Source organism: the organism of the source record quoted next, unplaced genomic scaffold (genome assembly GCF_019419815.1).
Source record: "Pyrus x bretschneideri cultivar Hongxiangsu unplaced genomic scaffold, Pyrus_bretschneideri_v1 Contig5, whole genome shotgun sequence".
In the NCBI taxonomy this organism is placed as follows: Eukaryota; Viridiplantae; Streptophyta; class Magnoliopsida; order Rosales; family Rosaceae; genus Pyrus; species Pyrus x bretschneideri.
In genome coordinates this window covers 10,724,501-10,736,657 of record NW_025999787.1, presented here as the reverse complement: position 1 = coordinate 10,736,657, position 12,157 = coordinate 10,724,501, and the positions used below count along the sequence as shown (strand labels likewise).

General features: G+C 38.1%; 2 protein-coding genes across 4 annotated transcripts; both read right to left on the bottom strand.

Annotated features, from left to right (window-relative positions):
* Positions 1 to 373: 373 nt before the first annotated feature.
* Positions 374 to 3,337, bottom strand: LOC103940353 (protein CWC15 homolog). Of its 2 annotated transcripts, none has more exons than XM_009350455.3 (8): positions 3,181 to 3,337; positions 2,411 to 2,565; positions 2,074 to 2,180; positions 1,891 to 1,932; positions 1,709 to 1,790; positions 1,047 to 1,143; positions 843 to 949; positions 374 to 730 (listed from the first exon to the last, which is right to left on the bottom strand). In XM_009350455.3, exons 2-8 carry the CDS (start codon positions 2,539 to 2,541, stop codon positions 607 to 609), a joined length of 690 nt encoding a protein of 229 aa, XP_009348730.2. In that variant the 5' UTR covers positions 2,542 to 2,565; positions 3,181 to 3,337; the 3' UTR covers positions 374 to 606. The 2 variants fall into 2 exon arrangements, with proteins under 2 accessions (XP_009348730.2, XP_048424915.1); XM_048568958.1 differs by having other exon boundaries at positions 2,411 to 2,554; positions 3,181 to 3,327.
* Positions 3,338 to 5,423: 2,086 nt separating this feature from the next.
* Positions 5,424 to 11,170, bottom strand: LOC103940352 (mediator of RNA polymerase II transcription subunit 15a). 2 transcript variants are annotated; one of them, XM_009350453.2, is made up of 9 exons: positions 10,719 to 11,170; positions 9,924 to 10,046; positions 9,729 to 9,840; positions 9,500 to 9,620; positions 7,677 to 9,103; positions 7,198 to 7,542; positions 6,448 to 6,642; positions 6,265 to 6,353; positions 5,424 to 5,926 (listed from the first exon to the last, which is right to left on the bottom strand). In XM_009350453.2, exons 2-9 carry the CDS (start codon positions 10,022 to 10,024, stop codon positions 5,719 to 5,721), a joined length of 2,598 nt encoding a protein of 865 aa, XP_009348728.2. In that variant the 5' UTR covers positions 10,025 to 10,046; positions 10,719 to 11,170; the 3' UTR covers positions 5,424 to 5,718. The 2 variants fall into 2 exon arrangements, with proteins under 2 accessions (XP_009348728.2, XP_048424996.1); XM_048569039.1 differs by having other exon boundaries at positions 9,924 to 10,043.
* Between the last annotated feature and the right edge of the window lie 987 nt (positions 11,171 to 12,157).

Genomic DNA, 12,157 nt, shown 5'->3' with positions numbered 1-12,157 from the left:
AGTTGATTAAATAGTTAGTTGTTAGAAGAAGAGAGTAGATCAAACTCGTATTATGGTGCATAGACATAATTGTTTTCTGTCACTGTGATATAACGCCAAAATATATCACCAGCATGCCTCATGCACGGGGGTTCGAATTTTCGTTTTTGCAATATAGATGAGTTAGTGTAGAATATCACTTGCATAAGATGGGGGTTCGAATTTCCATTCTTGTAATATAGATGAGTCAGTGTAGAATATCACTTGCATAAGACGAGCAAGAAACCGGCCAAAATATTTGAACCAGCTGAGCGGTTTGATTTGGTTTTAACACAAAAAAGAGGGTAATCTTAGACCGAATTGAACCAAACCGTACCTTGTTTCGTCGAAGCAATTAAGTAAACATAACAGATATATAAACAATCGCATTTCCAAATCCGAAACATTCATAAACAGGTAACATTCAATCTCAAGATCCAGCTTACATCTTTACTGCATTCAATTCCAACATTACAGTAGATACAACTGTTAAAGACGAAAAGTTTCTTTGGTCTTCGATGATGAAAAGTTTCTTTGGTCTTCGATACTTCAGGGTCACGTCTCATGAGAGCGATTTATGTTAAGATGTTACTTCATGTATTTCTGGAGGAATTTGCGGTGAAAGTCGCTCCTGACTGTGTCATTGATGAAGCGCTTAGGAGTCTTGGTTTCACCACGGGCCTGATTCTTGAACACCACATCGTCATCCCATCTGAGCCATAAGATCCACAAAGACGAGAGCTATTAGAAAAAGTGACCCAAGGGAGCCATTGGAAAATCGTAACTTGATCACAGAACAAGCTAGGAGTAAAATCGCGACTAACCTTCTTTTCACACTAAACGATGTGGGTGCTGCACCATTAAGCAATGGGTTTCCTCGGAGAAGCTCTGCTTCCTTGACTTTAAGCTCTTCCTCCCTCTCTAGTCTTTCCTGTGGAAAGCATAAAGTACATTTTTGTTATACTCAGCGATATCTAAGCAATTGATAATCTTAAATATTCTGTCACATCACTTCGTTGAAAGCTCACCTTCCGTAACTTTTCCTCTGCTTTTTCCTTCTTTATTTGTTCAAGCTCGGCCAATAGAGCTTCCATGTCATCCTCCTCGTCATCGTCATCTTCACCACTATAATCAAAGTAAATGTTCCAAATATATGAGGAAAACACGTAGTAATATCATTACACCGCAAGAAATGGATTGAACCATGCAAGCAAAGAAAACATTACTATCGACAAATGAAAGGCTAATTAATAGTCTGTCATAGCTATTTTTGATTTGCAGATATTGTTACAGTTTCAAATGGAAAGCCGGGAAACAAGAAGTTCATAACTACGCAAACCAATCCCCACCATAAATGTTTATATTATCTACTGAGAAATATCCAAAATAAACTGTAAGCAGACAAGTCACGAGTGATTGTAAACAAAGAAATTATGTGCATTTGTTTACATGTTGAAAGTTAAGCAAATAAAGCCCACAGCAACCATGAAAAGAACTAGAACACATAAATGTTCATCTAGTCAATACATAAGCAATTCTTCTTGGTCACAAAACCATATATCCAAGCATGTCTTGCATCAAAATATTTGATAGAACTTTAATACTTCAACATCAAAGCTATGCTGGGAATTCACTGGAACTATTTATAGTTATACATTTGGATTCAAGTGTATATGCAAAGAATACCAACCTTTCATCATCACTTTGGGCTTCCACGTCAGAATCATCAGCATCTATATTACGTGGCACAATTTCAGTGTCCCTTCTGCCCCCTATGAGCACAAATATTTTATGTAGTTAGTAAATTTAGCGATTACTTATTTATGAACTTGCTGCCTTAAAAATGTAAAATATAAGAGCTAGAATATACACCTTCCAATAACAGCTGGTTACCCCTCCTGCGATCTCTGTCATCTGCACAATGCACATATCAATTAGAAACAATGAAGAGATAACATCACATCCCCTATAGAGTCAAGATATCAAAAAAAATACAATAAAAACTAGTCAACTCGCCCCCAAGTGCTTGTAAAAAATGTGAGGAAGATATCATACAACTATAAGATTTATCCTTTGATGAATAATGCTTCCTTTCGCTCTCTTCCAGTTCCTCCCGGAGGTTCTTCTTCTGCAACTCATCCTGGGTGTCCTGCCCTGGCTTTCTGTTAGACACGCATGCCAAGAAAGGCAAAGTCCAAAATTAGAATCCCGGGAAAACGCACTCACATATTACCAGAACCAGAAAGATACACAGAATACTGGAAATTTGGAGGGGAAAAAGAAGTATTAACATATGCAGAGTTGCATTTGTTAATCATGGATTTTAGACTTGTACGTCATGCACTCTAAAAAGTTTAACAAGCATCAAAATCAGTAACTGACAAAGATCTACCTCGGTTTTAAAGATGTATGGGCAGCCATGTCCCTTGATGAGTATTTCTGTGACGGGCCAAAAATCCGAGTACCACCTTGTTCATTACCACCTTTAGCAGGTGCCCACGTGGGTCTAGCTGCTGTCGTCATGTCTTCTAACTGTCTTTACAACACCTGACAACCAAACAATAAGCACAATATCCATAAATCATCCACAAGCCTGCAATGACTACATATATTTGCAAAATGCTCATCATATACATCTGAGTGCAATGAGCACATCAAAATACAATGACGATGTACGTATACATAAATGGGAAAGAGTGTTGAAATTCAAGTTTATTTCCTATCAAATGAAAAACACACACCAATCCGACAGTAGTGTTCTTTTCCTAGTGGTGGCACGACAAACACGAAGCCGAGGAGGCGGAAAGATTCTAGCAAAACACCCAATAAAAATCAAGCCCAATTTCAAGTTAATGCAACCCAAAATTTCAATTTCTCTTCGTATCCATGCGTTTTCCAGCAACCAATCAAACAAATTCATGAAAGATTATATAAAGTAAACAGATGAGTAACAATCCTCTCTTAATTTCCCCAATTCTTCTAACAAAATTTTGAATTTCTATCGGTTTTTTCTCAGCATCCAAACGTAAACCTAAACAATATTGGGATTTGTTCCTAGAAATCAATAACTATAAAAGTACAAAAACTGGCACGAACAAAAGATTGAATATATGGGTAAATAATTGAATTCGAGTTCCTATTGATTGGAAATTAGGGTTTTACCTGGTTCAAAATTGTTCTTCGATTGACTCAGACCAGAGAGAAGCGAGCCGCTTCCGAACAAAAGAGGAAGGAAGAAGAGATAGGAAACGAACCGTTTTGTAGTTTGTAAACATATCTATATATACAAGGGGAGAAAGCAAAAATGGTGAAACATTCATAACCCCAAAATTGCCCTCTCCCATTAAAATTTCAAATAAAATAAGAAATATTCAAAAAAAAAAAAAAAAAAAAAAAAACCAACTCCAGTAACTAACTTTATTTAAAAAAATATATATATATATTATTATTTTGTTTTTTCAGCCAATTGTCATATACGTACGCGTATGGTAAGAGATTAGTAAGAAAGAATGGCAGCGCTGTCGGGTTAGGGCCCCGACTTGGTTTTATTTGGGTTGGACCATATCGGTTTTCTCTATTTTTTGAAACACTGTCTAAAAGTTGGTGAAGCAATTTTTCAATAAGTTAGAAACGTAGCTCAACAAATCAAGTTTAATAATACAATTGATTGAAAAATAAATTTCTTCAAAATTTCAATAAATTGTATTATCACATTTATTGTATTGATCGTGTTTCCGGCACTAAAAAATTTTCTCAATCAAGTAGAGTTCTAAGTGAAATTAAGAATAGGAGAGCCTCGAGTACAAGTGAAGAGGGTCGATGCATCGTTTTACAGTCGCATGCAATAAGTTTTTAGTAGAAACCCCAGTCCGCTTTTCTTTTTGCATTTATTTTTCTTTTGTGAGCACCAAGCCAAGAAGAAAATAAAGAAGAAGCTAAGACCATGCCAAACCAAATAAAAGTAGTTAACTCTTATGAGGAGTATTCTACCAGTATATAGAAAGACTTGAAATCAACCGTATGGACGGTTTATCATGAAATATGTTATTTAGTACCTACATTATTGATCTATTTGTTATATTTGCAGAAGTGATCTTCAAATGAAGATTAAGAAATTGAACGATTCCGACTACTTTTTGGATAATGATTGCATTCTCTCCTTAGGATGAGCTCACTCCACCACCTTCAAATAACGTATCTTTCTTGTACATATTTCATAATCAGAACTGTCCACTTTCTTCATCTACATTAAAAGATCATTCTTACAAAAATAATCTTCCAAATTGGAGTTCATTTAGTCATGCACGATGTATCATATACGTCATAGGTGTAAGTACTAAGTAATGAAATTTCTTCAGGTGTTCTCGGGCCTTTGATCATACAAGTCTTTTTGTACACTGTTAATGTGACATCTTTCAATCTCTCTGTCGTTCTCCTTCTGCTCTCCCCAGTGAGAAAAAACAAAAAGACTCCGACCTGCATGAGATATGGAGATAATGCTCTAAATCCAAGCAAGAGCCTGCAAGGAGGATTGTTGCTTCGAAATTCGATCATCTCTGCGTAAGTTTTGATCCCCTACATAGACTTATACGACCCTGTCTGAATGTTCTCTCATATCTTCTTCTTTTCACTTACATACATATACATGTGTGTGTGTGTATTTACATATATATATATATATATATATATATATATATATATGATGTTTATCAGAAGCAGTGTGAAGAAGTGTTGCATAAACAAAGCACAGTAAAATTAGTGGTGACCTCGAATTCTCGTGTTTGGTTGTAAAAGTTTCCGTGGTTGCTACATGAAAAGCAGATGAACTGACCTAAGATGGCAGCAAATAATGGGAGGAGGAATTAATATGAAGCGCTAGCATCCTCCTCAAGGGAGACTTCAGCAGCAATCTCCGTTGCGAGCTCAGCATTCTATATTTAGAGTTCCTGATGTGTTGCGTAATGGCAACAACAAAGTTTATGTTCCAGAATTACTTTCAATTGGACCATTACACCGTGGATTGAACTTACAAACGCTGGAAAGAATTAAATCATGGTACTTGCTTTGCCTGCTGGAGCGCAATCCAACTCCGAATACTGGTTTACACCACTTTGTTAAAGCCATCAAAGACATAGAACAAAACTGCCGCGATTGCTACGAAGAACAAATTGATCTGAGCACAATTAGGCCAGCTTCCGGTCTGCATTTGCATTTTTCTCGTCGTCTTGTTTACGTTTGTAATAAATCCAATTGTTGGCATGTATGCATGCAGTAAGTTTGCAGCAGTTGTGCTTTTCTCAGTGTCTTTGGGTTTGAAATAAAGCCAGTTGATGGCATGTATTGCATTTGTGCTTTTTCTGACTGTCTTGTTTGTGTAAACTTCTCCAAACTCACAAACAGATCAATGTCGGAAAACATTGCATTCATTGCGTGGCATTTTCAAGCCAACGAAAACATACAGACGATCACAGATGATTTACAGTATTCAAAGTATAACCCATGGAACTAACCTATGGAGAAGTTAAAACCTATCCCAATATTATTTACTTCTGGTAAGTTTATCCCATACATGCTTACCCACTTACCATCCAAAAACTGCTTCAATCATCACAGCGAAACAGCGGAAGAAAATTTTGCATAACGGTTCTCATAACAAGATAACTACCCTTAAGATAGATTTGTTTGGGTCTGCAGAAATAATCAAACGGAGCTCAAGCAGTTCTCCCATGTTCCATACTTTGAGGTGAAACTTCCACCACCTCTCTGCTTCGCATGCTCCGAAATAACTGCATAAGCACAAGCATCCCAAGTCTTTGCTATCTCCCCAAGCGACATGGGTTGTGAAATGCTTCGTAGAGATGTGCCAAGCCTTGACTTTGCCTTCACAGAAAGATCTTCATACTCTTTGCTGTCAAAGTAAATTATAGTCAAATCATAAGAAAAACATTTTGATTAAACACATGAAAGTAAAATAAGTTTACAAACTCAAAACTGAAACGAAAAACATTAATCGATTCTTTGCTTGACCGTTGAGGCATCTCATAACTTTTACTGACAAACTATGAATTGAACTGGGGAATAAAGCATGCGTTTAATGGGTATTGTCTTTTTGAAACGAAAAGATTTCACCAGAATAAATAAAAAAGACACAAGCCCATGTGGCTAAGAATTCACAATTGGAAATACAACATCTCTTAGTTTATGTAACAGCTGCAACATGTAAAGCCAGAGTCCTCATTTACTCACCTAACTTCGACTGGAACCTTGTCCAAGAGTATCGGAGAGGACTCGGGATAATTGGTGGGAACAAACAGTTTTAGTGGTTGAATTTTTGACTGCACAATGCACAATGTTAAAGGCATGTAAATATGAAGTTAAAATATTTTGAAGAAAGGTAATGAGTCATTGCATTAACGTTTGAGAGCCCACCATATTCCCTGAATCATACTGTGATTTCAAGTTTGGACTGAGAGTCACAGCTCCAAAAGAGCACTTGAAAATGGTTCCCTCATCCCCTTCAGCAGTGGCTGCTGCACTAGGATCAACATCTTCATCATTGCTAACAACTGTGTTGATAAGCAACTGATTTATTTCTCTTATTTCTTTCAAAAGAGCGTGATTAGCCTGCAAGACAAGCCACATTATGTCCAATGACAAACATAAGCCTATTGACCAGAAATTGAAATACACCAAGATGGGAAATTCTTCAAAAAGAAAAACAACATTAAGTTAAGACCACCGATGTAGGATATATGTTAAGGTTGATTCGGCAAATTCTTGATCGAATAATGAATCTCTTTCTCTGTCTTTTCTCCGTCTCTCTCCCCTCACAGGAAAAAGAAACATTATGCCCTCAAATGCTGTTTTATTTTTCTTAAGCACAATAACTTCATTCAACAATATTTCTTTTCTTCCCCAATCCAAAAACAAGGAAACATCTTGAACAGCCGACTCACGCAGAAACAAATGCCTCATCCTAGAATGCGCCAAAGCCCTCCAGGCACTCAAAAGTGTATGCATAGGTGCGTGGAAAAGCAAGTAGCTAGCTTAACACTTAACTGCGTTACTAGAAATTTCATTTTCTTCATGCAAGTTACCTATTTAATAGGGCCCAATCACAGCCTTACCACTGCAACAGCAGTCAATTTTAGAAGTATATACCAAACAAAATATTAGTACCTCAGTCCTAGGCCTCTTGATACGAGATGTTGCATCTGACACTAGGTCAGATGTCTCTGAACTGGTCAACTGCTTGAAACTATCATCCGTACTGTCAGCTGATGACACAACATTTAAGGGCACATCACTATAAGAGCACCTCATTCTCTTAGTCCCATTTCTTCCATCACGAGTCATAACATTGCTTTCTTGCAGACTACAATTTGTCATCGCAGCCAGATCCTCACCAACTGAAGCTCTAGATCCATTACCTGGTGCTGACCCTGGTATTATATCAATCATATTGACCACTGAGCTAATGTCATTGATAGCAGAAATCCATGCATCTTGTGTCATCAATTTCACCTGAAAATTATCCAGAAATTTTATGTCACACACCACTGCAGGAAAACTTTGAGGAAAACGAGAGCTTAGTGTTTACTAAAACATCATTATAACCACTCCAATGAAGTGAGAAGCAAAAAGACAGCTTTACTAACCGCTTTAATTAAGCACTCAAGAGGCTCCTCTGTAACACTCGAATTGCTAGAGACAGTTGACAAAGCATTAACATGAGGACTATCTGGTTTGCTAGTTTCAGAAAGTGAAGGAGAGGCTGATACCCTAGGGGTGCCAATGGCAACAGACTTGACCAGTGCTCCGACACCAGTTGCTTGTTGATGTCCAACATTCTCAGCATTTGAGAGTGAGGAAGGTTTCTCAGAATCCCCTGGCGTCGGGGATGGAGTCATGGGAGTTGAAGGAGATGGGATGACAATTGGTGAACTTGCAGAATGACCAGGGATTCCAGCTTTTGGGCGAGTCACTAGATTCTGCTGGTCAGCTTGTCGAGAAGAACGTTGTGAAATTTGAGGAGATGCAACCTGAGGAAGTTGGGTGGTTGAGGAAGTAGGAACTGGAGATCCTGCTTTCAACTGCTGAGGGGAATCTGTGAAGGTATGTTGATGAAGAACCACTCTTGGCGTAACATCCATCCCCGCTCTCATCTCCAAGTTTGCATCATGGATTTGATGAACCTTTGGTGTTTGTTCTTCATGCACCTGCAGCTGTACCAGAAGCTTCTGCTTTTCTTGCGGCTCTAACTGCTTCTGTAGCTGCTGCTGCATGACTTGGTGCTGTGACTGCAACAGCTTCGCTTGCTGTTGTGATCGCTGCTGATACTGCTGCCATTCCAGCATCTGCTGCTTCTGCATCTGTTGCTGCTTAAATTGTATGCTGAGTAGATTCTGATGCATTTGCTCTTCTTGATCTTGTCTTATATGCTGGTATTGAAGCACACCAGAACTCGAATGAAGGGAATCAATTGCCTGTGTCGTATTAACCCCACTCTGTAATGACAAGGTACTCTTGTTCGCTTGTTGGGGACCCCTGAGAACTGACTGTGGATGCTGCTGAAGCATAGGTTGTGTTGAGTGATGAATGGAAGATTGTTGATTCTGTTGAAGACTAGATAGATATGATTTCACTACGGAAGGTTTGATAGGATTTAATATGTGCTTAACAGATTTCTGAGAGGACTGCGACTGAGTTGGTTGCTGTTGCTGCTGTTCTAGTGGAGATTGCACAAGTTTTGGGATATATCCTTGCTCCTGCCACTGCTGTTGTGGAACTATCTGTTGCATTTGGCTTTGAGAATTAGAAATCATATCAAGGGTCTGTGAAGTTCCAGACATATTTTGCATGTTTGAAATTTGTCCAATTATTTTTGGAATAGAAGCCTGGGTTAAACCGGAAGAAGTAGGTACTGCAGATGAAAAGCCAGCAGAGTTTTGAACTCCAGCAGGTGGAACTTCATTCTCAATGTTCTGTGCCAACACTTGTTGGTGTGATTGAGATTGATTTGCTAACAACGGCATAAAGAGTGATTGCCCTTGATTCGGCACTTGGGGTTGCATACCAAAAGACGCTACTCAAATAAAACAGAAAGAACACCAAATAAACATTTCCCCATAAATAACCAAGTGTCAAACCAAGATCATAAACACCATCACACACACTCAACATTTGATCCGTTGCTTTAAAGGAATGAAAATTGTTAACAAAAAATGTACATAGCAACTAGATTCGAGTCTTGAATTTACACGATACAAGCAGATACACATATCAACAATGAATCTCATCTCAGGTAAGAAATGTCATGATCAAGGAAATGGCAGAACTTCCCTCTCATTATGTCGAATACAAAAAACTATTCATCCATTTCATAAAGCACGCATACCAGGAGACAAAAGAGGTAGTTGACAGAGTAACTCAAATCTATGGAGGTGCATGAAATAGGGGCACAGTTTTCATAGTTGTTTACCTGGATCACGGGGCCTGTCACTATTACTACCAGAGTTCAATTGCAAATATTTGGCCATTGTATTCTGCGAATTGGTCTCCAATGTGTGCAAATACAGATTAATTTTGCTCAGATAATCCAACTGCACAGAAAATCCAGTCCATGGCACTCTAAACTTAGAATGCATTACATATGTAAGTACCCTTACATGAAGAATTAAATTTACGGCCAAAGAGAGTTGTGGAAGTACCTTACTAGTGGCAGAAGTGTAAACTGTTTCCTCAAAGCTTATAGCAATTTTCTTGACTTCTTGTAATGCCGCTTGACCAGCGTCAGGAAGATGGTTCCTCAACAATTCAATTCTTTACATGTTCATAACAAATAAAAGTGAGTTCATGATAAATAATTCAACGCGGCAAGCTATCTAAAAAACAAAAACACATACGTCCTGTTGACAACTCTTTGCCTTGCATTTGGCCATAGCCGGCTCCTCCAATCCATGGAGGGCTCTCCAGCTTGAGGCGTCCTCCGATTGCTGGTATCCATCGAATGCAAGAAACCCGACCTACTGTCAAACAAAGAAAACACAAGATTGGGCAACTTTCAAATGAAACACACTTAAGAGGGCTCATACATTGTACAAAATTCGATAAATTTGAAGGATGATAGAGTTTGTAAATATGAAGGCATTCTTGTTCCATAAAATATATCCGTTTAAACTGATTTTAAACATGATTTTGGTTTAGAACTTACAATTTTCACATACAATCAGAGGACAGGAAAAAAGAAATTAACAAACAATGACAGAACCCTAATCGATTAATGTTCAAAAGAATATAAAATCAACCCCAAAGAAAAACCCTTTTTCTTGAGAAGACTTGAAGATTGGGGAAGTTCAATTGAGACCTACGTAAAGGGCACACAATTTGTAGAAAATTTGATAAAATTATTCGATGGATGATATAATTTCACATTTTTTAATGCATTTTATTATTTTAATGTCAGAAAATGTATCAATTTTAGATGGTTTTTAACATGATTCTGTCATGAAAAATCCCCAATATAAAATCCATAAATTCATAGATGAAAACCAAAAACCCAAACTTTCGATTCGTATGCAATTGAAACGAAATTACGATTTACAAGAATCAGAGGACATAAAAATGCACAACAATGGTGTTTTCGGTTACAATTCAAAAGAAAAAAAAATATTTGACCAAAAAATAAAAATAATAATTACCGTTTTCTTTGAGAAGAGTTGGAAATTGAAAATTGCAGGCAGCTTGAACTGGAGCGATATGAAAATTCAAAGGAAAACCGCAGAAAGGGAGGGATCCGGATCAAAGACTCGAATTCAAATTGATGCGTGCGGAACAAGTATTTTTTTTCTTCAGTTTGTTTTTTGTTTTTCTCTATTGGAAATGCCAATATTCTATCTATTTATTATTTGGGTAATGCTAGGCTGACTTGGCTCATTTTGGAGGGGTTCTTCGGCCGATCGGATCATGTGGCTGTCCGGTCAAATACCCATCGGATGAAACTCCGTCCAAAATATAATTAGTTCGGTCTAACTCCGATAATTTTTCCGACTAAAATTTTGTCCATGACCTAAATTCATTAAGTTACAATTTTTCTAAGCATTAAAATTAATCAAGCAATATTAATGTGATAAACTTTAAGTTCAGCATGACCCATTACCAAAAAGCTGATATTGTTTTGCACTTAACGACCTAATACGAGGTGTGGGGTTATATCATAAAAGTTTTCGATATATTATTCCAAACTTAATGACACACCCCGTCCCGAAGGAGGGCATGCTGGCCGTCACGTGAGAGTGACATAACCATTTACACAGTTCGGAAGCTTTAAAATATACAACTTCTAAGATGAACCACCCGAAGGTGAGTCCTCATTTGGTCCATTCTGTTAGAACACCGTTGAATTTCCTCGTAGTCACCACACCTTTGCAATACTTGAACCTGGAGGGGCGCAAAACCAAAATTGAGTGGGTCAGTAAAACAAATCTTTTCCAAGTCCAAATACTTCTCAAAACTTTGTAACCCCTCTCCGTAAAACTTGTATACTTTCCCAGAAAATAAACATATATACGTATGTATAAATATGTCAATCAAGCTCAAGTATGCCAATCCTACTCAAAGGTATGTCAATCATGCTCACAGGTATGCCAATCCTACTCAAAGGTATGTCAATCATGCCTCATAATGATATGCAAATGTTCAGGTATAAACCATATCAATAACAGATTACTGGCAGCCGGAGTCACCTAAAGTGACCTGTACGGCTGAATCTAGAGCTCAAATCTCAATCTCAATAACTAAACAACTGAACCTGACCACGATGTCGGAACCACCTAAAGTGGTCTGTACGACAAGGACTGGGTGTGACGTATATATATACGCTCAAGTGCTACGATCACGTGAAGGCTGGGCGAATAATCGCGGGTCACCTACGAGTCGGAACCACCTAATGTGGTCTGTACGACAGGGCTGGGCACCTAGCTTGGATCCAAGCTGAGCATAAGGTGCGGTGAGGTGAACATCACGTGAAGGACTGGGCCCTGCTCAGGGCGGGAGCACTCACACGGAGGGTGCAGGTTATGAGCTCGCTAATCATCTCAAACTACTGCTGAATGTAAAATACGAATAACCTTTACCTGGC